We start from the raw sequence: 25,495 nt of genomic DNA, 5'->3' as shown, positions 1-25,495 counted from the left end.
TTCTTATCCTTTCTGTTACTCTTTACTACTTTCCATTCAAGTGTACTTCTCTCCTTCTATTCTGATCTATTCCACTTTTCTACACAGACAGTAATTTAGATGATTTTTTTTTCCGCACTGAGGTTTAAAAAGCTCAGAACACATTTAGTGAAATGCAGCATGCCAGCTCCTACGTGCATTCTGAATGAGGCTAGTAGTGATATTTGCGTATAACAGAAGCACCGCCTCCCTCCCATTGGACAATGTGTACGTGAGGGCGTGGCAAGGAAAGATGAGAGTTGCAAATCCATGCCCTTACTGGGAAGACATGGAGCGCTATGGACACAGTCTACACGAATGAAGTAGGAATCTCAACTAGAGACGTTTATATTTCTCCAGTGAGTGAAACAAACGTTTTGAGAGACTGAGAGCAAAGAAAGGGTGGCCCGGTTGAGGATGGAGTGTGCATTTGACGCACAGAATCTGATCTCTATTTCTTTGAGGAAAATCCAAAGCTCCAGGACGCAGAGAGGAGGCATCAAGCTCCACAAGAACTTACTGGTAACGTACGTACTGAGAAACGCCAGGCAGTTTTATATGAGCAAAAACTTGTCGCAAACGCAGAGGACGCATCACTATGAGGACGGAGCTGCAGTCCGTGACAGGCACGAGTATCTTGAATTGACTGGGAGCTTAACGGAGTTGGCCGATGACTTCTACTGCAACTTTACTGGGGTTGAGTCGGATACTTGGCACTGCGGAGCGCACCAGCCCATCGGCCAGCCTGCAGAGGTGGCGCACCAAGACGCATCTGCCTGCGCAATGGTTCCACCAAGTGACTCTGACCTCATGGTTTCGGACGCCTGTTGGAGTTGTGCGGACAAATCCTCGTGGGACTTACCTGTCCCAAACGCACAAGCCAACCAAAAGACTGTTCTGGACTTGGACACGCATGTGGTGACTACTGTCACGAATGGATACTTCCACTCAGACTGTTGCGCGCAGTCAAAACAGCCGCAGGGCGCGCATTGCTACAGCAAAAAGCGAAAGATGGACACAAGTTATCATATTGTTGATCCAGAGTTTTACTTGCCAGACTTTGGGCCAGTGCCCTGTAAAAGGATGAGGAGTGATGATGATTCACATTCAGACTCGGAGCAGTTGGGCAGCACAAACATCTCCAACCTGATCTCAGTGCTGGGTTCAGGTGGACTATCTGAGTTTGTGAGTTGGCAGCAGACGGACCTTGAGCAAATATTCGCTGCTCAAACAATTTGTTTAAAACATACACTGTTAACAGGCAGCGGCTGGACCAGAGCAATCGAAGCGTTTTGATTTGTATGATTGTTTTTCTTTGTACCGTTTTATTTTATTGCCTTCAAATAAACCATGACACGACTGCAATCCTCTCTCTTCTCTGTTATTGAAAAATGTTGATGAAATGTGATTATATGGAGCAATGACGTCTATGTCGGTTAACTTTTGCACATTAACGTTTCTCGTGCCAAATGTTTCAATTTTTCACACAGTAAAAACTACTTGTACCTTTTATTTAAACCTTATTTGCCGGTGATTTTGTTTCGGGGTACTAGAGTCTGTCTTTGGCTTGTATTTCCTGTAGAACTGAGTTAACGCTGTTTCTCTGGAAGATGTTGGACGAGCTCCATCATGTGGCAAGTAAAGGTCTGTACAGCCTCATGCACTAGAGCAAGGCAAAATATCAGCCTGTAAATGTGTTATTTATATCAGGGCCTGCTTTCATAAATCAATAAAACTTACATCATGTAAAACACTGATGTATTGACTTTAAATTGCAACTTGATGAATTATATCACCATCCATTTGTAAAGTGTACACAGGACTGCTTTATGGGGTTTATAGTGACCTTATATTTTTTCCATCCTTATGCAATATCACATCCATAATCTATGACTGCTACAACTAAAACTAAAATGCAATGCAACTACTGGAATGTATAATTTGTTCTATGAACATTAATAGGGGGATGCTATTATTGCTGTTAGACTTTGTGTTCCAAATTTTGAATGAGCGAGCACGCATGTACCAAACCCCACTTGGAAAAGCAGGAATTTTAGAGTCGAGCTCGCACTTGTGTTTCCCCGGTGGTCCGAGGGGGGCAGATGGCTGAGAATAGACAGTGTGCTTGTCCTTGAGACATGACTGCCCGAGGGTTTCCCATCTATATTCCCGGGACAGTCAAATACTTTAGCGCGTCTGTTGGACAAGATGTTTGCTGTTTTAGTCAGAGCCGCGGTGAGTGTTGTTTTTTAGTCTGAATGTATTTTTAATGCGTAATAACGTAACGTTTGGCTTTACGGCAGCAGACTGGGTGAAGGGGGTGGGGCGCTGTACAGGACATCAACAATGTCATAATATGAGGTTAAAATGTAACTCGTGTTTCACCACTGTATGCTGTCAATATGTCGGTGCGCTATTTGTCGTGGCAAAGTATTACTTTAGAGCGTTTTTAGAGGCCTCTCATTGTGACATTTGCATAACGTTAGCCTAGCATAGCTGCTAGCATACCGTTAGCCTTCTGCGCATGCTGCAAAAAAAGGGCATCGATAAAGCATCATAGCCGGGGGTTAACAGCAAAGTTTCCCTCTGTATCATCCATCTATTTATATTCTTTGCTGTGGCATGCAGTGCTTAAAAAATGTAAGAACAGTGCAGCAGACGGTGGTCATAACATCATATTATTTTGAAAAGGCCTACCGGAAGTTCTTTATTTAACTCCCTTAGGCTTGACACAAATGGAGGTTATGTTCATGAATGGGAAAGATTTATATGGCGTACTCTGAATTCCCTGTGTTACTTTATTTATAATCACTCGTTAAATCTGATATGATTCCCTCAACGTGTATTTCTAAATAACCACTATTTTATCACGATATTATAACGACTAAATATTGGTAATTAACCAGCAATATTAAGTTGCATGAAGGCAGATATATTCCTTGCTTTCACGTTTGTTTGTTTTAGCCTCCATTCCAAAGGCTCAAACTGTGTCAGCCTTCTATTTATAAGCTGGCAGAGCCATCACCGAGGGTCCAAACTAATAGTATGACAGCTTTGCTCAGTTGTTTTGGTGTCAAATTTCACAGACCAAGTCACCTTACCTTCAAGTGTGTGACTTTGTAAATGACTTGAAATGTTGTTCACAACACTTTGTCCTATTGTTACTTAAACCCACTTGCACTGAGTCATTTTTGTATTCAAGGCTTTGAATGCATGTACTTAACATTTGAGAACACGATGACACCTGGTTTTAGGGGGCAGCATCTGCCAGTATTAAATCCAGTTAATCTTCTAATTTAACTAGTGAGATAACTAGGCAGTCAAATTAACTGTTACACATTCACATCAAAGCCTTCAGTATGGCCCGCCCTGCAGTCAGTTAAAATGGACTTTGTTGTGTTATGAGCTTACAAAGAGCTTGTCTTCCAGCTGCGGCCTGGCATGGTGCGGCCCTGTCGCCTGGTCAGACCTGTGACACAGATCCCAGAGAGATCCTTGGTGCACCAGGAAGGTTTACCTAAGCTGCCTGTGCCGCCTTTGAAGCAGACATGTGAGCGATACCTGGCTGCACTGGAGCCCATCGTCAGCGACGAGGAGCTGGAACACACCCGGCAGCTGGTGGAGGAGTTCTTAAAGGGTGGGGTAGGGGAGAGGCTGCAGAAAGGCCTGGAGAGACGGGCGCGCAAGACAGACAACTGGGTAGATATCTGAATGTTTATAGATAGAAACTTGCCTTGAAGACTGTAATCTAAATGAGCAATGGATAAATATATAGAAGCACATTATATCCTGCTCTCTGACTCCTGCTGGTGTTTATGCAGCTGTCAGAATGGTGGATGCAGTCGTCCTATCTAGACTGCCGTATGCCGGTGGCGGTCTACACCAGCCCCGGGGTCGTCCTGCCTCGCATGCACTTCCAAGATCGACAAGGACAGATGAGGTGAGAAACCAGGATGTACCGTAAAACCGGCCACAGCAACTAAGATGTTTATCTCACCAAACAAATGTCTCCAAGCACAGAAAAGAGCAGCCAGTAAATTTCTTTTTATTCCCATAAAATCAGTTCTAAACCTCGTCTGGTTGTAAACACACTCATAGGGTTGTTTCCAAACTGTGATTTACACTGTGTTGAAGTGCAGCATAAACTATGAAGCTGGAGTTTCAAGCCGACCTTTGTTGCAGGCCTTCCTCCACATGCTGGCTATTTAAAGCCTTTTGGCTGCTCACAGCATTGCTCAGCTGTTTCTGGTTACTATGACCCATGGGACATGCAGTGAGCACGGTGGCCCTATGGAGAGTTACTCCAGTTAAAACACTAGCTGGAGCTGTAGTTGGGGAGAGTGCAGTAGGGTTGAAGTTTGGCCAGTGTCTAAATGATTGTGTTTTACAGGAAGACAATAGAAAACATATGTTTGTCAATAACTCATTGATGTGTTCTGTGCAGGTTTGCTGCCAAACTGATCGCAGGGGTTTTGGACTTTAAGAAAATGATTGACACGTGAGTTAGCCCGAGTCAGATGCTAATTTTCTAACAGAAAGCTCATTTTATTATGACATGTTTTACACACTGCTAGTGGATAATGTGAGGTGTTGTGTCACAGTGAAACCCTGCCTGTAGAGTACCTGAGTGGGCAGCCGCTGTGCATGGACCAGTATTACCAGATCCTGTCCTCCTGTCGCATCCCTGGTCCCAAGAGAGACACTGTCATAAATCACACCCTCGGGACAACACATCCCACTCATATCACTGTGGTCCACAACTTCCAGGTAATCTAAATGGCATTCGTGGTTTTTTATTTGTCGACATGTAATCTAGACTTTTGCTATTCCAAAGAAATACTGGATCTGTGGCTAAACTTACCTGTCCTTCCTTTCCCCCCCAGTTCTTTGTCTTGGATGTTTACAACAGCGATGGCACCCCGCTGACTGTCGACCAGCTGCAGATGCAGTTGGAGAAGATCTGGAACTCCTCTTTGCAGACTAACAAGGAGCCTGTTGGCATCCTTACGTCACAGCACCGCAACACCTGGGGAAAAGCTTATAATAACCTGATCAAGGGTGAGCAGAGAGGAGCCTTTTTTTATTATTGTAGAGGTAACTATGTCTTGAAAGCTGTTTTATTCCTCTGTAGATAAAACCAATAAGGAGTCGGTCCGTGCCATCCAGAAAAGCATCCTCACGGTGTGTCTGGATGCCCCGATGCCGCGGGTGTCAGATGAGATGTATCAGAGCCGTGTGGCTGCTCAGATGCTGCACGGAGGAGGAGCTCGCTGGAACAGCGGCAACCGCTGGTTTGACAAAACATTACAGGTCAGTTTGAGAGAAATTAAAATAAAAAGGAGTGCTGTGATAATGGTTGCGAATTTTAATGTGTCTGTAAATCTTCCTCAGTTCATTGTCGGTGAAGACGGCACATGTGGACTGGTGTATGAACACGCGCCTGCAGAAGGTCCACCCATAGTGTTTCTCATCGATTACGTGGTTAACTACATGTAAGTGATTTACATTTTTGAAAAATATTTTTTTGGCTTTTTGCCTTTGATAGTTAAGCTGAAGAAGGAAAGATGTGGAGTAGAGAGTGGGGGATGACGTGCACCGAATGATGGCAAACCAGGAGTCGAGCCTGCAATCAGTGCACCGAGGACTGCGGCGTCTGTTCATGGGGTGCCTGCTCTACCAACTGAGCTAAACCCGCGCCCCTGATTTACATACTTAAATGTCTGCTGTACCAGTTTCAAATGAAGTCATGTTGACAAAGGGTTTCATATTTTTCATAACAGGCGCAAAACTGAAATGGTCCGCTCTCCCATGGTTCCCCTGGCCATGCCTCAGAAACTACGCTTCAACATCACACCTGAGATCAAGAGGGACATTGAGAGAGCAAAGCAAAATATGAACATGTATGCAGCCTGAACTCCTCATTATTATGATTGTCTCATCTTGATGATGATGTAAGACATTTTGTTTAACAAACTCTTTTCTTTGTCTGGTTAGAATGGTGCATGACTTAGATGTGAAGGTGTTGATGTTTTCTCATTACGGAAAAAGTGTGCCAAAGCAACATAAGCTCAGTCCGGACGCCTTTGTGCAGATGGCTTTACAACTCGCCTACTACAGGTAAGGAATCAGTTTTTTTAAGTCAAAAAATTAAAGTGGTAATCTCAAAGATCTCAGATACGTACTTTTTGGTGGCACTTTATTGCAATAAATGGTAATTGTGGAAGCACACTTCCCAATTTAACCAGACGTCCACAGAAGGCTCCCTTTGTTATGGTTGTAACTCTTGATTGGCCTCACTGACGGTCGCTTTCCTTTTAGACTGTTTGCCTTCATCTGAGCGTCGAATTTGTTTCTTTTTCTTTGGATTTTCACTTATTGTTGAAGTTGTATCTGTAGCCATCGATCTTTTCTTTGTTTGTTCAGCCATAGTAGATTACTGTTTACTTGCAGCACTTCAGAGACCAGAAAAGCAGCCGTTTAGCTCCGTCTACCCTCTCTGGCAGACCAACCACTGCTGGGTGATGGAAAACGCGTCACTAACTGGGCGTCGCTTCAGATTTTTTTCCTCAAATGTCCCCACAGACACCCAGTCTGTAATAATATTATATACTGCAAATGCGAAGGCTTTCATCAGTGGGCCATAGGAACAATCACCATTGTGTTACCTCATCCGGCGATAGATAGTGACTTAACATTTATTTAAATGAAAATCTGCGATATTATATCTTTAAGCTGAACATAGATATTAAGTGTATTAGATCATACAGCATATTCTGCTATTTTTGTATTCCAGGATGTATAATATCTGCTGCTCCACGTATGAGAGTGCATCATTACGAATGTTCAAATATGGCCGAACAGATGCAATCCGTGCGACTACTGTAGAGTCCTTTAACTTCGTCCAGGCAATGCAAGACCCAGCCAAACAGGTACTGTTGAGCCGCCAGACTTTCAAAATAAATGTACAGTATAATGCACAAATGATGTCTGACTGAGCAGTAAATACTGTCAACAGAACACAGAGAGGCTGGAGCTGCTGCACAAGGCTGTCCAGACACATAAGGAGAACACCTACAGTGTAAGAGCTCGACTGCATAGCTTAATAATAAAGTGTTTTTCAGACACCATCTGATTATTTTAAGAATCAACTTTCATCTTTGATTTTTTTTAGGCAATCCATGGACAGGCCATAGACAGACACCTCCTCGGGCTGAAGATGCTGAGTATTGAAGACCTCACCTCCATGCCTGAGATCTTCATGGACACCTCTTTTGCAGTAGCTCAGCATTACAACCTCTCCACCAGCCAGGTATGTTTTAATCTCAGAAAACAACAGCCTATGATTACTGAGCACATGATATTTGTCCTCATGTTTGTCTGTGCGTTTGCCCTCATCTCCGTCTCCAGGTTGGCTCCAAGACCGACTGTGTGATGTGCTTTGGTCCGATGGTGCCAGATGGCTACGGAGTGTGTTACAATCCCATGGATGAGCACATCAACATCGCCATCACGGCCTTCAACAGCTGCGAGGAGACGCACGCTGCCAAGTTTGCCCAGGCTGTGGAGGATGCTCTGTTGGACATGAGAGCCATGCTGGAAGACACAGCTACAGCCAAGCAGTGATCCCGCGCAGGAGCCTGGCACGGTGGTTGTGTCCCGGCGGGCTTTACGAGAGCAGGAACTGAACCGGTGCCGGAGTCGCTGGCAGATTGCCACGCTGACGTCGTGTGTTCTGGAGCCGAGGGGGAAGGCTGTTATCAAAGGGTTTTGGGGAAGTGCAATGTTTGACTTTCAGTGCACTGTCTTTGTGATGAGAAGCAATTCTCAATGATGGAAATTCTATATTTTAATAGATTGTGTTATATATATAAACTTTACATGAACATAATCTGCTGATTGTAATAGTGTTAATGTTTATTCCTTTCTTCATACATGACTATGTCCTTGTGCAGTCCTCAGAATGATTCTCTCCTCGCTTGAGTCAGTTACCCAGAGCTTGAATCCTCATTAGCCCAAGTACCCATAGACCATGCGCACTAAAGACTTCCATCACCCCATCGGGCTAACTTCCAGGTTTAGCACAAACATTAATGGAGATTAAATTTAATCATGCCGCTTCTTCTAGACCTTCTGATGTTTTTAGACCCAGTGATCAAATTGTGATAGTAAAGTGAGTCAATTTGCTGGTTTGTGACGCTCCTTTCCCATGATTGTGTACAGAAAAAGTGCTTTTTGTGCCCTGCCGTGTTGGGAGAGCGATTACTGAGTGACTGACTGATACTCCTTTCTCACCAAAATTAGCTCACTGACGTGTGTTTTTCAGACCCAGGAAGACCCACAAATAAATGCCAATTGCCTCTTTTCCCATTGCCAGTGGAGTATACTCCTTCGGGTCTCTTTGCTGCTGCTTCACCGTCTGACGCCACAAACACGCTGGAAAAGGGGCAAACAACAAACTTCCCCTCGGATCAGAAGACGCTCTCTCACCTCGCTGTATTGCCTTGTCGTTCTTCTGTATTTACGCGACAGCGGCTGTAACTTTGTCATAGCATCATTGCCGATTGGAGCCAAGGCGATTATTTCCAGGGTCTACTGCATTCCCAAGTCATTTGACCCGGGTCTGAATGCAGAATGTACCTTTCCCACTAAGCAAACAAGCCGGGTGTTAGCCGGTGTTAGTGGGTTTTTTGACCAGTGGGAAAGGGGCTTGAGTGAGTGATTCGTGTAACTCGAGTCAGAACGTCAGCTCAGGGCGGGGAGCAAGCTCCAGGCGTTGGACTATGGGAGCGAATACTGAGTTGGAACAAGCGCCAAAGTATTTGTTTTTCTCACAGGCACAGGGCTCGGCTTATGTGGTGGTTTCGCTTAAAATTTGCAGTTTGCAGAGGCTCGTAGCGGGTAGGAGGGATGAGTCAGTGGAGATGAGGACTCGTGACTCCCGAGTCAGTACAAAGAGTCGTTCCTTTCGACTGACTCATGACTCGCACATCACTACCTGATGTAATGATTTTGAGTGCTTTTGTTTGTTAATTATTTAATTAGGGTTAAAATAATGAGCACAAAGGCATGACAACAAAACAAGGATGTTGCTGAAATAGAGGTTAAAGGCTGTTACAAACATGTACGATTACAATCTAAAGGAATGTGAAATATAAACTTCAAACCTCCTAAACAGACATAATATTCAGTATCAAAGACGCATAAAGGAATACTGAGCTCTGAAGCTCCCTGCGGAATGAAGATAGTCTCCATGAAATTCAATCTCAGCCATATTTCCAGAGGAGTGCCACAGAAACAGCTGCTGGCCTTTAAACACGTTGGTCTTCAACACATCGATGTCCCGGATCTGAACACAAGACAGGTTAGAGCAGTGGTTATTACACGGAAGATGTTTCTCCCATTGAGTCTGCTGCATATCGAAACAACAGTGTGTTTTTAAAAGGCTTGCCCGCACCATGATGTATGTAGACTGGGAGTTGCTGGAGTTGAATACTAATCCTATGTGCAGCGCCTGGATTCTGATCTTCACAGAGGGAGGGGCGTTGATGAGGACTCGACAGGTGTGGTTGGTGCTGGACGTCGTTGGATTCTCAAAGACCCCGCTCGGGGAAAACAGCTGAATGTCGCAATCTGTGCAGCAATGACACGCATTCAAAGCAAAGGGTTAAAGATATAATGAGCAACCATCAAATGCAATATCAGTACGTTGCCGGGCAGAAGTGTTGATTCAACCAAAGTGATTGTTAAGGCTATAAAAAGTGCTAATGCTAACTCATGTTACATAAAGGGGGCAAAATAAAACCACAAAACAAAACAGTAACAAACTATTAAAGCTTATTTAATGCCTCTCTATAAATCGCATCAATGAAAGAGCATTTTCAGCTCCACAGCATGATTGCACAGTGTTTGTATTGGATTGCAATAGACTGTAGGTGTTCAGAATTCAGACCTTTCAACCTTTATGTTGCAATACGCTCCAACAGTGAGCTCACATCACATATAAGGGCAATGATTCCAGAAAGTGCAGCCTTCCCTCCTACTAAAATCTCACTCTTACCCTGATGGTGGCTCTTCTTGGTGTTTTTCTGTGAGCTGTAGGTGAACGCGACCCCACTCCCAGGGACGAGCAGGCTTTGCCGCACGAGCAGGACGTTGGTCCTGGTGGTCAGTTCGCTTCCTGCTACCTGCTCGCACTTCTTCACAAACGCCAGCCGGTCAAAAAACGCAACATACTCCTCTGCAAAAGCATGAACACAAACATTTATTAAGCTGCAGTAATCACATGATCAATCATCATATATATGTTTGTTAAAACATACTTTTTCTGCAGTTCAAGGAGCCTGATTCCACTTTAATATGAATGACTTCATCCAGGGGTCGACCGATGGACACTGTGCAGCGTCTGCTTACGTTCCTCAAGTCCACCATGCCTGATTCCTCCAGGAGCAGCTGCCCACATGCACCTGGTAAAAAAAAAGCAGACACTTACATGATGTTCCCGACGCAGCCTTCAGCTCTTACAGAGTGAGAAGTTGGAGTTGTACTAACTGGGTTTAGGCAATGGGACAGTTGTAGTAGTATTCAGTGGGATGTTGATCATCTCTGTTGGATTCAGAGCAAGATGGCGCTCCTCTGAGACATCAGCCTTCACTTCGGTTTGCACTGTAGTGGTGACAACTGAGGTCGGCAGCACACCTCTGCAGACATCCATGTAGCAGCCCTGGATGGTGATGGGCTTAGGCATGTGCATACAGAACAGAGGGCTGAGCGGCTCCGGGTTAGAGGGGCCCATGCAGGACACGGCTCGGGACTGGATCCCGTATCCACATGGGACTGAACACTGGAGAGCAACAACACAACAGTGATTTTTCTGAAATTATTGCATTCATATATACAATTATTACTCTGTCTTTTTTTTATTTTTGTAAAATATGAAAATCATTTGGCAGTGCCTTAAAGACTTAAGTGATCCATCACAGTGAACTTCAAATCTGCCCTATTTTTTGTCACATTATGTCCCTGTAGTTACAAAGTTTTGATTATTTTTATAAAGGAGCAATTTGCCCCTGGAAAAAGCCACTGTCAAAGCTGTCTCTGTAATCAATAAGCAATAATATTTGAAATTGGCGCCATAGCTGTGGAGAAAGTTGTACAAACAGCTCGTGGTTTCGCCCATTCTACATTCCTACAACACCCAGCGTGCATTGCGCCCCTCCCTCTGAAAGGAACGTCCCAGCAAGACACGCTGGAGTGAAATACTACCGTTTACAGTCAAGGACATTGATCACCCAAAAAATCTTCAGGTCTGCAGTCTACATTTCAAACATGACGATTTTGAATGAGACATGACATCAGAGGCGGGCGTCCTAGATTGAGGAAGTGTAGTTTAGCGAGCTCCCTGGCCTCCACCAGATGACATGTTTTACATAGTCTGGCGGAGGTTTTCCAGGGCTCATTGGCGGATAGCGTCCTCCAAAGGCACAGAGCAAAATTACATTTTTTCCAACCATAATAGCATTAGCTCTCCATGATAGCATGATAGGACTGAGGTTGAAAATCGGCGAACTGGCACTTTAAATGTCCTTTTATTCATTCTTTATCCTAGTGGAGGCTTTAAGGGATTACTTTAATTGCTATCTGATTTGACAATATGTCTTTTGAGTATTCAATCAAACATTTCCTGCATAAAAAGCTTAAATATCTAAATATAGAGAAAAATATTGATCACAATTTCCCAATGCTTTAGATGACATCTTTACAATTGTTGTATTGCCCAATATAAACCCTGATATTTAAAGTTTACAATTACATAAAAATCAAAAGAGAATCAGAGAATGGTTTACATTTATGTTTGAAAACTGATTTAAAATAGATGATCATTGATTTTCACCCTGATCTCATCTTCACATTTGAGTCCATCTGTCTCCTGTGAAATGTACCTGGCTCCACGGCTTCACCTCCCATCTAAATGTGCAGACCTGCACCAGGCAGGGCACCGTGGTGGCTGGTTTGACAGCTGTGTGACAGTTCTCCTCGGGCACCACGCTCTCCTTACCGTGGACGGACTGGACACATGACACAACCCTCTGAGCTACACCCAGATCACAGGAGACGGAGCAGGGAGATGTCCTGAATACCTTCCACCTGGACAGATGACATGGTATTTGAAACATTCTTCCTTTGCTGAAATAGATTTCAGAAGTGTGTGTGTGTGTGTGTGTGTGTGTGTGTTATACCTTGCTGGGCAGCTGTGTGTGTTACATGAAACCACTGCTGCAGGTTTGAGAAAGTCACTGCACTCTGAATCCTCCACCAACACCTCCTCCCCCTCTGTTTCTCTTGCACAGTACAGCACCGTGTTGGCCACCCCTCCTCCACACGTTACGCTGCAGACTCCTTGCTTAGAGCGCCACCTGGTTGTTGTAAAAGATATGAGATTTACTGCACTTTGCTATGCATAAATACTGAATGTTAAAGGTGTTTGGTCTCACATTGGATGGCATGGAGCTGTGTTACAGGCCTCAGAATAGGGTAAAGGTTTTGTAGAGGCATCGCAGTTGAAGTCAGGCACCCCCAGTCTGGTCTGGTGCTCCACACAGGAGAACCACACCTGCAGGGTCCCTACATAAGCATCAGGCTTTGGTTGACCTTATCTGCTGATGATGCAGCTTCTAAGTGAAGGTGAGTATATCTTTTTACTCACCGTTACCGCAGGTCTTTGAGCACTGGCTGATAACAGGACTCCACACATACACAGGAGCCTGTTTGGAGCGTGGCAGCAAACCAGACTTCAGCATGGGCTGCTCCTGATCAAGAAAGACTTTGTTTAGACACGCTTCAGCTTCTGAGAAGAGAGAGAGATTCAAGTCGTTTTTTACTGCCTCACCTCTCCCTTAGATTCCCACCCAATTGGACAAACATCTACCACACAGCGTACGGAATCAGAGGGTTTGATCTGCTGTGAGCAGAAGCTTTGATCCACTTCAACATCCTGGCCGTCTTCCGGCCGCACACATGACACGACGCGTTTCGCTTCTCCTGGCCCGCACACTGCTGAACATTTGCCTGGCTCTGACACCAACCATCTATAAGCACATAAGAGGGTTGTCACATAAAAGCTAGTATGTGAAAAACATCTTATATCGTCTTTATTTTGTAGCCTTAGATACAGTATTGACCCATGCACTCGTTCTATCTAATAAAAATACATCATACATTCAACGTTTATTTAAATCTTGAGGAATAATTAAGGGCGTGCCCTCAATTTGATGACATCTACAGTACATTTATTATAATAACTTCATTTATGTTAACACTGTTTTGACAGACAAAGCAAAGGCAGGGAGATTACAGAATACAGAGCAGATGATGAACATTGCACAGTGAGGCCAAACAGAGGCAAGAGTCTAGAAAACTCAACAAAAGGCAAGAACAAAATGCAAACTCAGAAGGTCAACAGGAATGAATGCCAGTAAAGGAAAAAATCTATATTGAGACAACAGGCAGATCTCGAAAGGCAGTTAAAGCAATAAAGCAATACAAATAAGGAGATAAATAAAGCAATAAAAGACCACAAAATAAAAAGACAACATCACATCAGAGGAAATAAAAACAGATAAAAAGATTTGGAACAATGAGATGAATAAAACATACATAAATAAGTAAATAAATAAAATCAATAAAGGACAGTGAGAATCAGAAGAGGACGTAGGAACAGATTAAAAGCATTTTTAAAGGACACATCACATAAAGGCAAAGTGTAAAAGTGAGTTTGAAGAAGTGAAGAAGTCACTGATTCTGCACGCCTTATCTCCTCAGGCAGGAGATAAAACAGAATAGAACCATGCACAAGGAATAGAATACTAATCATAAGTAACAAGAAAACAAACGAGCAGAGGAAAGCAGAGCACAGTTAAACACATAAACGTTACATTCAAGGGTGTAATAGTTTGTAGGGATGTAACGATACACCAAACTCACGATTCGATATGAATCACGATACTGGGCTCACGCTGCGATTTTCTAACTTTTATAAAGAAATAAGATTGAAGTCAAATTAGTCTGTGTCTTGAGCTTCTTATTTTGTTTTACGTGCTGCATCATGTTTGTTGTGTGATTTTTGTAGTTCAGCAGTCTCTGTTTTGTCTCGTCGGTTACCCTCTCACCTTGCTCCAACACCCTCGATTTGAAACACAGCTATGTATTCTCTGCCTCAAAATCTTCTTCTTCTTCTCTGAGATTAAGGCGGATTTCAACCAACTTTAAAAAGGTGCATACCGCCACCTACTGTACCGAAGTGTGTAACCACAGGGTCTGATGCTGTTCTTTAGGTTAAATATAGGAAATAAAACAAACAAAAAAATATCATAAAAGAAAAAGAAAATACAAAGAAAGAATATTCCTTCATCCTACGATGTAGGCCTGTTTCTCTAAGAAAAATAATGAGCGCCTTGCGGTATTCCAAGACATTTTCACCCATTCCTAAAATCCCCTCAAAATCTTCACCTGCTGCCGCTGTTTCTGTACGCCTCTATTCAGCTACAGACGCACTAGATGGAATGACAAAGAACAAGAGAGGCCAAAAGCAGAGAGCGCCCTCTGCTGTTTAAAAATGAGTATTGCAATTCATCACTTCATCTCATCGATTTGAATCGTCCCTTTTATGTAGCGATATTTTATCGTATTGCGAGTAACATGACATCCATAATAGTTTGTAATTCTGATTTTAAATAAATCTAAAGGGACAAATTTGTTGAGTTTTGATGCTAGTTGTAAAATGTTAAAACAACACTAAATAGTGGAGTCTATAGATAACGTCAAAAGTAGAGTGTAGACTTCCTACCTGGCAGGACAGTGTTGCAGGTTACATTTTTCAACCGTACTTGGAGCTGCATCAGTCGCACATTCAGAATCAGGAACTTTAACCATGTCACCTCCATGTTTCTGAACGCATCGTACAGGACGCACTCTCTCTCCTCCACCACAGGAGGCGCTGCAAGGCCCAAACGTCCCCGTTTCCCACCTGTAGGACAGTAAATTATTCACATGTACCCATTTGTGCTGAGCTGCATGTGTATGCCAGTCTGCTGGGAAAGAGCAGTGTGAACCTCACCTGGGGGGACAGGGTGAGAGCTGACAGGTTGTGTGAGGGGGTGAGGGGGGAGGAGAGGATTCACAATTGTGCTCCTCCAAATGATTGTTGGTATTTTCAGCCACACAGACATGGAAATGCTTCTGCACACCTGTAAAAAGAAACACCTGAAACTATTTGTGAAAATGTCTTGGTTGTATTTGCTGGTGAAAACATTTGTGATGAGAACAATGACTAAATGTGTTTGGCATTTTAACCCATCAGTGTCCTTTTGATAGACAGATACTAATAGGGTCGAGGCTTGGTCAAAAAGGTAAATATTTCTGAAGACTGCTAAATAACTTCCTTCTGTCTGGGATGTCGTTTTTAAAAACGATGGCTCCTAAAAAGGAAGCTGAGCCATGAAATCCATCCTTGTATTCATAACAATCTTTTACGTCGTATTGTAGGGGGCACTCTTGGAATCATCTCAGTGCAGGGTCAGGTATGTGTGTGAGTCGACTGCTCCTGATTCAGACGGGGTGGTACACTACGAAGCAGGATTTGCAGTTATTGAAGTAACTTCAGGGTTAACTCCGAGTTTTCAGTACTACGAAGGTGGCTCACTTCTTAATGGGGTAGATCACCATAGTAGCTTATGCTGAACACCGAACCTGCTCCGGAGCAGAGATCAACCTGTACTAAAAACTACCTACTGACCGTCTGATTGTATGAAATATATTCAAGATATTTATCGAGCTTTACTGATAAAAACAATGAAGCCTGAAGTACTTTTGTACTATTTGAAAGTCAGCATTCTTACTGCTTTAAATTGTGTTTTATATTTATTTGCTGTATAGGTTTTTTTTGCTCTATATACAAAAATACATATGTGGAACATATTCATTTAATGCAATACACAAGTATCAATATAGTGAGTTTATTAAATATGCTGATCAGCTGACAGCAGCCTTGTCCCTGTGTGTGATTGGATAGATGCTGCAAACAACGCCCCTTTAATGTGAGCGCGCTCATAGAAACCCTGGGTGACTTATCGAGTTGATAACCAGCATCCATGACCACTTATCGCAACCTCATTTGTTAGGTTCAGTGAAGCCAGATCAGGAAAAGATACCCTGGGTCTGTTGAACTCGCTTCGTAGTATAGGCCTATCGGCTTCGTAGCATAAGTGTGGGAGGCTCTTAGGTTCCAGCGCTCTGTGCTGACTCATTATCTCATCATCAGAGGTAGTGAGAGGTTCATTCAGTGTTTTCTCTTGTTGTGAAGGGGTGTGTGAATCTGCAGAAGCACCACAAGAACTGCGTGATTTGCTCACCAACTTGTGTTGAGTGTTGTTTGATGGTGCTGATCTTTTCTGAACCCAGCCTTTTGTGTTTCTCTTTAAAGACACGCCTGACGGCCATTGTGTTGTGGTTTTGTAGTGTTTCCTTGGTCTCCTTCAGAGTTTATCTTCTGGTTTAGTTTCCCCTTATCTAAGAGTAGTTTAGTGAAGAGAGCTTGTTTGTTTTTCGCTCGTCATTATTTTGGTATTTTACTTATGATTTCTGGGGTTCTCCCTCTGGGATAACTTTAAGACACCCCTGGTCTGCAATTGCTTCCCACTCCCATCATTCTGACATTATATTAGGCAGGGTGTTCTTCTTATGCTTTTTAACATGACTTAGGATTATCAGTCACTTACCTGATCCACAGGAGACAGAGCAGGGTGTTGTGATGACAGCCCATTTGCCTTTAGGTGTGCTGTCCGTCAGGTTACTGTGTCTGGTAGGTATGTAGAACTGGAAGCTAATGTTTGGATTCGTTTTCTCTCCGTATTCTTTTCCATACTTGCGGTACACCTGCAAAAACACAGTTGTTCATATTATTCTTTGTTTTTTAAAGTTGTAATGTGTAAAAGCCATTTTTGTCCACCTCTTGAATCAGACATCAATTCATCTTTTCGTCTAACCTGTATGTTTATCTCCTCCTGCAGCGGCCCGGGCAGCAGCAGCTCCTCCATCTCGGGCAAAAGGTCGGGGGTCAGATGAAGGCGGTACTCCATGTGGTTATCATCCAGTGGGGAGGGGTGGGTCATATTCAGTGCCATGCTGCCCTCCCCAGACACAATGTACCGATCCCCAACCGTTACAGCTGCAGACACACATGGTGAAAAGACAACGTCAAGTTTTAGTCGCGCTAATCCTGCTGTGTAAACGTAAAACAGTGATGACACTCACCCATGTGAGTGAAGAGGGGTGCCATGTTGATTATATGAATCTGCGTGGCGTTCACTGGCAGAGAGAGGAAGGTGGTGTAGTCTGAAACAGAGAGCCCTGAATTACATTTTTAAACAAGATAGAGATGTAACTATTTTTGCTTTTTAATCTACTGACATGTTGCCAGATTCATAGAAACTCTTCAAATTGCTTGCTTTTCATTTTTCAGCCAAAAAAGCTAATAAAACTAGCAAAACATTACACTAGATACTTTGGCTAAAAAGTGACTAAAGTAGAATCATCTATCAAAATAGTTCAGTTTCTTTCATAAGATTATTCAATAACGTTATATCATTGTTTGCTACCTCTGGCTTGACCTCCAGTGTAGGAGTCGGAGGTCAAACTGCAGGACGATCCATCTCCACCACACACCCCACACACATCCCTCACTTTCCCAGAGTGCAGAGCTCCATCACAGCCAAACAGCTGATCAGAGACAAACAGTACATTTAAAAAGGTGTAAGACTGAGTATTAAAAACAAATTGTAAAAACATAAGAATGCATATTTATCGCATGCTCACTTAGTCATCTCTACCTGGCATTTCCCTCTCAGACAAGCAGCTGTGGAGCCAAAAGGAGGCGGGTCCTCTGACTGGCAGCGAGTCCCGTCCACAAACTGAGAGCCTCGACTCACTATGAAGTTTTCCCCTTGAGATTGGCACATGTACCTGCACTGCTCGTCACCTGGTTATGATGAGAGACGAGTTCAACAACAATAGAGATAAAGGTTTTGTCCCGTTAAATGTAAAAACACACATTAGGCCCACCTTGTGCAAAGCCGACAGCAGGGGTCCAGGTGTAGAAGGAGGCGGTGTTTGGTTGCAGGTAGAGAGGGTGGTGGTCTGTGTCCGAGCACTGATCTGCCATGAAATCTAACTGGGTGCGCTCACATGGCTGCAAAAACATTTTGAAAGGTTAAACAGATTTTTTTAGGCCTTCAGCAGGATATTCTTCTTATATTTGTCTTTTCTATAATTAACTTAGAATCACTCACTTTGCCCCAAGCTTGTGGTATCGCTTTAAAATAACAAATTATCTGAGTTATACCATTAATGCTCCAGTTTTTTTAGAAGTGTCTTTATGGAGCCAAGGCTGCCAAACACTTACAAAAGATCATTAAAAAGTTAAAACGATTGTGTGTGCAGTGATCCACTGAGTAAATAGTAGTGACCGACTGTATGGCGGCACACTGTAAACATAACCAGCCAGAACTTACCTGCTGGTGACAAAGTTCAGCCTCAATATCCGGCCCCTCGCAGTCATTCCCTCCAAAAGCAGGTCTGACAGATTACATATGACATGTTAAATCAAGTTGTCTATAAGCTGAATACTTTACATTACCATAATAAGTATTTCTGATACCTTGGGTTATTGCACTTCCGTGTGCGACAAGTGACTCCCCCTCCACATGTTCGCGAGCAGGAGCTGAACTCCGACCAGCTGGACCAGGCGCCATGCACCACCACGGACGAGCTGAGCTCATCTAAGGACACACAACGCCCCCTCAGACACCACTGCAAGAGAGGATTACACCTCATGAAAACATGCACAGGCCAAAATGACTCACTGATCACGGAGGAGTAGGTACCTGATTAGGTGCACACTCCGTCCCGTCCAGCAGCGGAACCAGGAGGCGTTTGCAGGAGCTGTCATCATCAGGGCTTGTGTGACAGGACAGAGCACGACAAGCTGGCTGATGGAAACGGAGACGAATAATGTAAACATGACTAGAAATGTGGTCTTACTGTATGTTTTTGATGTGAGATGCCACCTAGTGGAAACAAGCTGCTCTTACAGGTGACTTACCAGGTCAGGGTTGGTGAAAGTGCAGGCTCTTGCAGTGCTTCCAAAAGCTATACGGCACTGATCATCCACTCCGTAATACAGACCAGGCTTCCAGTCCTGCAGAGAGCCTCCCAGTGCAGGCAGGTCCTTAACACACTCAGCTTTACCTTCACTGGGAACATGAATACAGGAACTCTCATTAACTACTTCATACTAAAGCAGATGTATGTCTCACGTGTAAGAAATGTACTGTTCACTTCTATGTTTAAGATATTTATAATCATTAAAAATGCTACATGAACCGTACTTCAAATTTTAAAAGGGAATTAGTGGAACAACCTGATTAAGATATGACCTTCAAATGAAATGTTCTTTCAACAGTGCCAGGCCTGCAGGATGAATGAAAGCATTGTCGTGCACAGCTGTTCTGCGCAGGTGAACCCACCTGAAGAATGTGAGCAGCTGCTGCCGGCTGCAGGGGGACCAGGTCAGATCCACGCTGTTGTAGCCTCCATCAGAGGCCATCATGAAGCCGCTCCTGCTGCAGGTGTTTCCCACTCCGTCATGGTTGATTCCAAAACTGGGTTAATGGAAGATACGTTTTTTTTAAGGGTGATTTTGCATGAGTGGTGATATTTAAAGTCTTTATTATATTGTGTCATAGATGCAATGCAGCGTGTAAGTGTGAGAGTCTCCCCTCTGAGGATTGGCTTCATTAAACGGTCTGTAGTCTCTGTTCTCTGTCTTCAAAGTCATTCCTATTATCCATACTGCATTAAATTTCAGCAAATTAATGAAATCTTTTTACAGGTCTGTGACTTCATTTTAATTTATAGGAGCTTTCCCAGAAAAGACATATTATTTGGCACTTTTTACAGGGAATACAGTAAATGTGATTAAAGCAAAAGCTTTATTTTAATGACAGAAAATATGAAGTTATACCAAGCACATTTTAATCTCCCTACATGTTTTATTGTATGCTTGTCTAAAGTATAATGTTTAAGCATGTTTGCCTGACATGCTGTGAACTGATTAAGAGGCTGTCCAGGTTATAATAGCAATTACCTTGAATAAGAGAGTGTCACCTAACAAGGTTTATAAGCTGGGAGGTAAACTTAACATGTATTTAAGATAATTTAGATGAATCACTGATCGTACACAGATCAGCCATAACATAATGACCACCTGCCTAATATTGTGTAGGTGCCCCTTTTGCCGCCAAAACAGCCCTGACCCGCCCAGCAGATCAAGTCCTGTAAGTTGCGAGGTGGGGCCTTCATGGATCAGACTTATTCGTCCAGCACATCCCACAGATGCTCGATTGAATTGAGATCTGGGGAATTTGGAGGCCAAGTCAACATATTGAACTTGTGTTCCTCAAACCATTCCTGAACCATTTCTGCTGTGTGGCAGGGCGCATTATCCTGCTGAAAGAGGCCACTGCCATTAGGGATTACTGAAGGGGTGTACTTGGTCAATGTTTAGGTAGGTGGTACGTGTCAAAGTAACATCCACATGAACGGCAGGACCCAAGGTTTCCCAGCAGAACATTGTCCAAAGCATCACACTGCCTCTGCCGCCTTCTTCCCATAATGCATCCTGGTGCCATGTCTTCCCCAGCTAAGCGACGCACGTGCACCTGGCCATCCACATGATGTAAAAGAACACGTGATTCATCAGACCAGGCCACCTTCTTCCATTGCTCAGTGGTCCAGTTCTGATTTTCAGCACTTTGAGCTTCAGTAGCTCTTCTGTTGGATCCCATTTGAGCCCATTTTTAATAATAATAACCAATGTTATTCACTTAACCTGTCAGTGGTCATTATGCATGCATATGGCTGATCGGTGTATGTTGATGTCAGTAGAAACACTTGCAGCATGTTAATTTGAGTATTTCCACTCTGAGGATTAGCTTCATTAGAACTCTGTTGTTACTGTTCTCTGTCATAAGCTCCAAGCTGTATTCAATTGCAGTAAGTAATGAAGTCTTAAAGTCTTTGATTAAATTACATAATGACATAACTGTCCAGGTTATAGAGGCATGTTATCCAATAAGCCTGATCAGCTAGAATGTAAGCTTCAAACAGACACTGTAGATAATTTAGCTTCACTGCTGATCACATGTTTAATCCTGCTTTACCTGTGTCCTATCTCATGAGTGATGGTGATCCCCAGGTCGAAGCCTGTGTCCTCTGTGATCACACAGCTCCAGTCACTGGAACAAGCGCCGCCCAGCTGCGCTACACCTCTGACCTGCTTATTCCCATCAGGCAACTCCAGGTCAAACCTGTTTGTGATAGCAAACATATAGCAAAACATGGTTTGTTTATTCATTAATTACTAAGAACACATCATCTTACAGTATAGCTAGCTTCAGACCTTGTAATATACAGCAGAAGATCAGCGTGTAGAGGGTCTGTATCGTTTGAGGGGTTTATCCTTCTGGCCCAGTCACACACACTTCTGAGAGATGAGGTGATGTTGGTGGACATTTGGATCTCTGGCTAGAAGAGGGACCACAGAAACACAGGTAAGGCAAGGTACTGATATAAAACATAAAGAGCTGAATTTAAAGTATTTCTTTCTGAGTTTATAAATTACACAAGAGCTATACAGCTTTATATAACTTTACTTGGTGCTTAAAGAATCTGGTCATTTCTAAACTTAAATCTAACATGTGGAGTTCCCCAAGGCTCCATTCTCGGGCCTCCTCTGTTTAATATCTTCATGCTTCCAATGGCTCAGATTATGAAAAACAACAAAATTAGTGACCATAACTACGCAGACGACACACAGATCTACATCACAATGTCAACAGGGGACCATGGCCCCATTCAAAGACTAGTTAAATGCATGAATTAATCGATGTGCCATAATTTGCTCCAGTTAAACTGAAGTTGTTGTTTTTGGAACCAAGGAAGAGTGAATAAAAGTCAGTGTGCAGCTTAAGTCATTGGTTGAAGACCACTGACCAAGTCAGAAATCTGGGAGTAGTCATGGACTCAGACCTGAATTTTCAAAGCCACATTAAAACTATTACAAAGTCGGTCTACAATCACCTCAAGAATATAAAAGAAGAAGATAAAAAGTGTTCTGGGGAACACGACTAATAAGTTAAACTGACGAGTTAAAGCTTAAAGTGTTTCTAATACTTAACATGTTAGAAAGCGTCCTTAGGGAAGTAAGTAAGCATATACTGTTATAAACTTATACTTTAATATATTTTGTTTTTTGTATCTATTTTCTGCTTTGTGTTACATTTCTTTTAATGTTCTTAATGCTCTGTTTTTAAATTGCTTCATGTATAAATGGTGCTCTATAAATAAACTTGCCTTGCCTTGCCTACCTTAAACTCGTAACAGGTAGCCTCTTACCTCTGGCTCTGTCAGGATGATCATGCGGACCAGGTGCACCCTCATGTTAGCACCCAGGGTCATGTCTCTCAGCAGCTCTGAGGCCTGAGTGGAAATTGGATTATAAGTCAGGTTCATATATTTCAGGATGTGCAGATTGTAATGGGACTATAGTGTTGCAGTGCTGCCTCTATATCTGGCTATGTAAACATTTCCACACACAACATCTGAACTGTTTTCTCTCTAACTTCTGCTGCTTTTACTCGCCTTCATTATGCATTTATTACCCTTTATTTCAGCCAGATGCAAATCCATAGTGTTTTAAACTGTTCAGAAAACATTTTACACTTTGTCTGTGTTGTGCTCACTTACAATGTTGAGGTTGGTGAGGATGTATCGTTCTGTATCCTGCTTGTGGACCTGCTGGACATCAGGCCCCACCACCACCAGCAGTTCCAGATGTGTGATATCAGGCATCAGAGCTGATCGACGCAGCCGCACGCCCTCTGTGAACAAGAACACACAGTATAGACATAAACCTGTGATCTAGGTATGTGTTTAATACCTGTTTTTGTAGTTATATAAAGATACAGTGGCGCTATATAATGAATATATGACACTTCATTTTTATAGTTCTTCCATACCTGAGGCGTCAGGGGAGGAACCAGGAGAGGAAACTATGTGTCTTTGACCGGAGGAGTGATGAGGAGGCTTTCAGAGGAAACAGACAAAAACACATTTTTAGGTCCTTTAGAAACAGCTGCTTTAAGCCTGTTACTAAAGTTACATCTGTGACCCAACCACTGAATGTAAATACAAACTATTTTAGAGCTTTTATTTTTTAGGTCAGCCCAGTGTAAGCCACTAGAACAGTTATGACTCTCTGCAGGTCGTGGGGTTTTTTTACAGGATGATAAACAGTTTAAAGTTGAAGGGTTCAATGTACTTTGCAGAAGCAGTGGACTCACTAACCACAGAGCTCCTGTTCACCCGCAGTCTTTCCACCTACCTCGTCCAATGGAGAAGTCATTAGAGCGGCGGATCCAGGCCGCAGTAACAGCAGACAGAGCAGAGTCATAAAAACCATGTTTCCCCTTGTCTCTTCCTGTGTGTGTCTACCTGCTCTGCTTCAACACCAGGACAGTATGTGATCTTCCCGTTCAGAAGCTGGACTGAGGTTATGAGTAACATGCGTCTGTGTAAACAGTAGGGTAAGGTTGGTGGGTGACACGCGTCATTTGGTAGTTTTTTCAATGTTTGGGACCAAAGGGACGGCTGCCATTGGTCGGGCTCTTTTCCTTTTTTCTACTATGATTCATTTCTGTAATTTCTTACTTTTCGTAACTGAGCAATTAAAACTATCACAATCCTTTAAGACTCTTGTATTTGACACATTTTGATTATTAAATCAAATCAGTGATGGTATGCTAAATTTAGCGACCCAAACCCACCTTTTGATGCTACTTATATCTATTTTTAGCCCTTTCACAGCTGCAATCACTTCTGAATTAATCCATTCACCCATCCATTATCTAAACAGCTTATCCTGTTCAGGGCCGCAGGGGGACTGGAGCCTAACCCAGCTGTCATTGGGCGAGAGGCGGGGTACACCCTGGACTGATCAGCAGTCAATCAAAGGGCTGACACATAGAGACACACATTCTTTCGCTCACATTCACACCTACGGGCAATTTTAGAGACACCACTGAAGCTAACGAGCATGTCTTTGGACTGTTGGAGACACAGGGAACAGAAAGGCCCACTTCATCTGAACCTGGATTCGAACCAGGAACCTTCTAGCTGTGAGGCAACAGCGCTTACCACTTCACCACCGTGCAGCCCCTGAATGAATCCTAATTATCAAAAATAATCTCCGTGTTGTTGCGTGCTTCAGCCATCGGAGGGCAGACTTGATCCTGTGTGGGAGAAGGAAAGAAACTGTGGGGGAACAGAAGCACACACACACTCCTCTAAAAGAGTGAAACAAAAACACATCCCTCATGTCAAAAAGAGTCATAAAAGCTTCTCTAAAGCTGAATTTGTTATTTGGAAAGCCCAAGATTAAAAGTGGAAGCAATTAAACAACATGAAAGCTACAATTGACGAGCTTGCTCCTCTAGGTCATGGCTATAATCATTTATTTTTATTACTTAAACTGAGCCAGATGAAGACTTTTGCTAAATATTTATAATATTTAATAATCTTAATGCAGGTTTGTGATAATTACATCATTATTATTACATAAATGAAGTAAAACCGGGCTGTACTGGTTACATCCTACTTCTAACACAGAGCTTGTTGCCTCTGTTGATTTATTGTCCATTCCTCCTGCTAATGCTAATGACACAAACGTCCAGACATAACCAGACTGTAATCCACCTGACAGACAAACTCTAAAATGTTGTTTCACCATCCTGCAAAAAAGTATTTGACCGCCCCCGCTCCTCGCTTTAACCTCCCCTTCCCTCCTGAGTGGCCATAGTTTATCTCCATAAAGCCTGGATTCAAGGCCCATCTGCCGTTAGCCTGCCAGATATCTGCCTGTTTTCAGACTGAATTAACAGCTGGGTGTTACAGGCATTACACCAGCATCGCTGCTCCACTAAAACCTCAATGCCCTGCTGGATTTAGCGAGCGCAACAGACTGTGATAAGTGTTGTTGGATCCTCGAGTCTGTTCAGACGAGGGGATGGATTGTATATTTATGATGTCCTAAATTATATATATGGAGACATATGGGATACTCAAGTGGGCACAACAGATGATGCCTCAGGAAAATGTTGTTTGGATGCAGTTAGTGGAGAGGGAGGAAGTTGTTTATGGAAAGACAATGATCTCTGCTCCTCCGTTAGATGGATGCAGACACATTTCTCTACTTTTAACATGTTGAAATATTTAATAATGTCCTGCAAAACCATCAGACTAGTTTGTTGTCGTGGACAGATATTTGGCTAACTGGGTTTTGTTTTGGTGAAGCTGGACCTCTCATTGT

The 25,495-nt window shown here is 43.1% G+C and overlaps 3 protein-coding genes across 3 annotated transcripts; 2 read left to right on the top strand and 1 right to left on the bottom strand.

Annotated features, from left to right (window-relative positions):
• Window positions 1-310: 310 nt before the first annotated feature.
• Window positions 311-1,383, top strand: LOC138610664 (immediate early response gene 5-like protein). Its single transcript, XM_069683461.1, has one exon. It carries the CDS (start codon window positions 436-438, stop codon window positions 1,312-1,314), a length of 879 nt encoding a protein of 292 aa, XP_069539562.1. The 5' UTR covers window positions 311-435; the 3' UTR covers window positions 1,315-1,383.
• A 745-nt stretch (window positions 1,384-2,128) lies between these two features.
• On the top strand, window positions 2,129-8,364 carry LOC138610006 (carnitine O-acetyltransferase). The gene is made up of 14 exons (XM_069682708.1): window positions 2,129-2,253; window positions 3,448-3,717; window positions 3,840-3,958; window positions 4,463-4,516; window positions 4,620-4,785; window positions 4,902-5,076; window positions 5,150-5,328; window positions 5,410-5,510; window positions 5,799-5,918; window positions 6,013-6,135; window positions 6,812-6,947; window positions 7,034-7,096; window positions 7,190-7,327; window positions 7,426-8,364. The coding sequence occupies exons 1-14, from the start codon at window positions 2,227-2,229 to the stop codon at window positions 7,639-7,641; spliced, it is 1,887 nt and encodes a 628-aa protein (XP_069538809.1). The 5' UTR covers window positions 2,129-2,226; the 3' UTR covers window positions 7,642-8,364.
• Window positions 8,365-9,131: 767 nt separating this feature from the next.
• adamts13 (ADAM metallopeptidase with thrombospondin type 1 motif, 13) lies at window positions 9,132-23,590 on the bottom strand. The gene is made up of 29 exons (XM_069682906.1): window positions 23,513-23,590; window positions 23,148-23,214; window positions 22,876-23,009; window positions 22,525-22,608; window positions 21,530-21,654; window positions 21,291-21,437; window positions 19,596-19,730; window positions 19,172-19,322; window positions 18,954-19,058; window positions 18,728-18,879; window positions 18,582-18,645; window positions 18,133-18,259; window positions 17,901-18,049; window positions 17,670-17,790; window positions 17,326-17,406; window positions 17,058-17,239; window positions 16,791-16,947; window positions 15,131-15,260; window positions 14,861-15,040; window positions 12,905-13,103; window positions 12,722-12,824; window positions 12,510-12,639; window positions 12,255-12,431; window positions 11,958-12,162; window positions 10,567-10,858; window positions 10,338-10,481; window positions 10,076-10,255; window positions 9,473-9,648; window positions 9,132-9,364 (listed from the first exon to the last, which is right to left on the bottom strand). The coding sequence occupies exons 1-29, from the start codon at window positions 23,588-23,590 to the stop codon at window positions 9,209-9,211; spliced, it is 4,131 nt and encodes a 1,376-aa protein (XP_069539007.1). The 3' UTR covers window positions 9,132-9,208.
• Window positions 23,591-25,495: the final 1,905 nt, after the last annotated feature.

This window comes from Semicossyphus pulcher, unplaced genomic scaffold (genome assembly GCF_022749685.1).
Source record: "Semicossyphus pulcher isolate SPU_LCO1_2020_fin unplaced genomic scaffold, fSemPul1.0.p SCAF_6, whole genome shotgun sequence".
NCBI lineage: Eukaryota > Metazoa > Chordata > Actinopteri > Labriformes > Labridae > Semicossyphus > Semicossyphus pulcher.
This window is presented reverse-complemented; position numbering and strand designations above follow the sequence as displayed.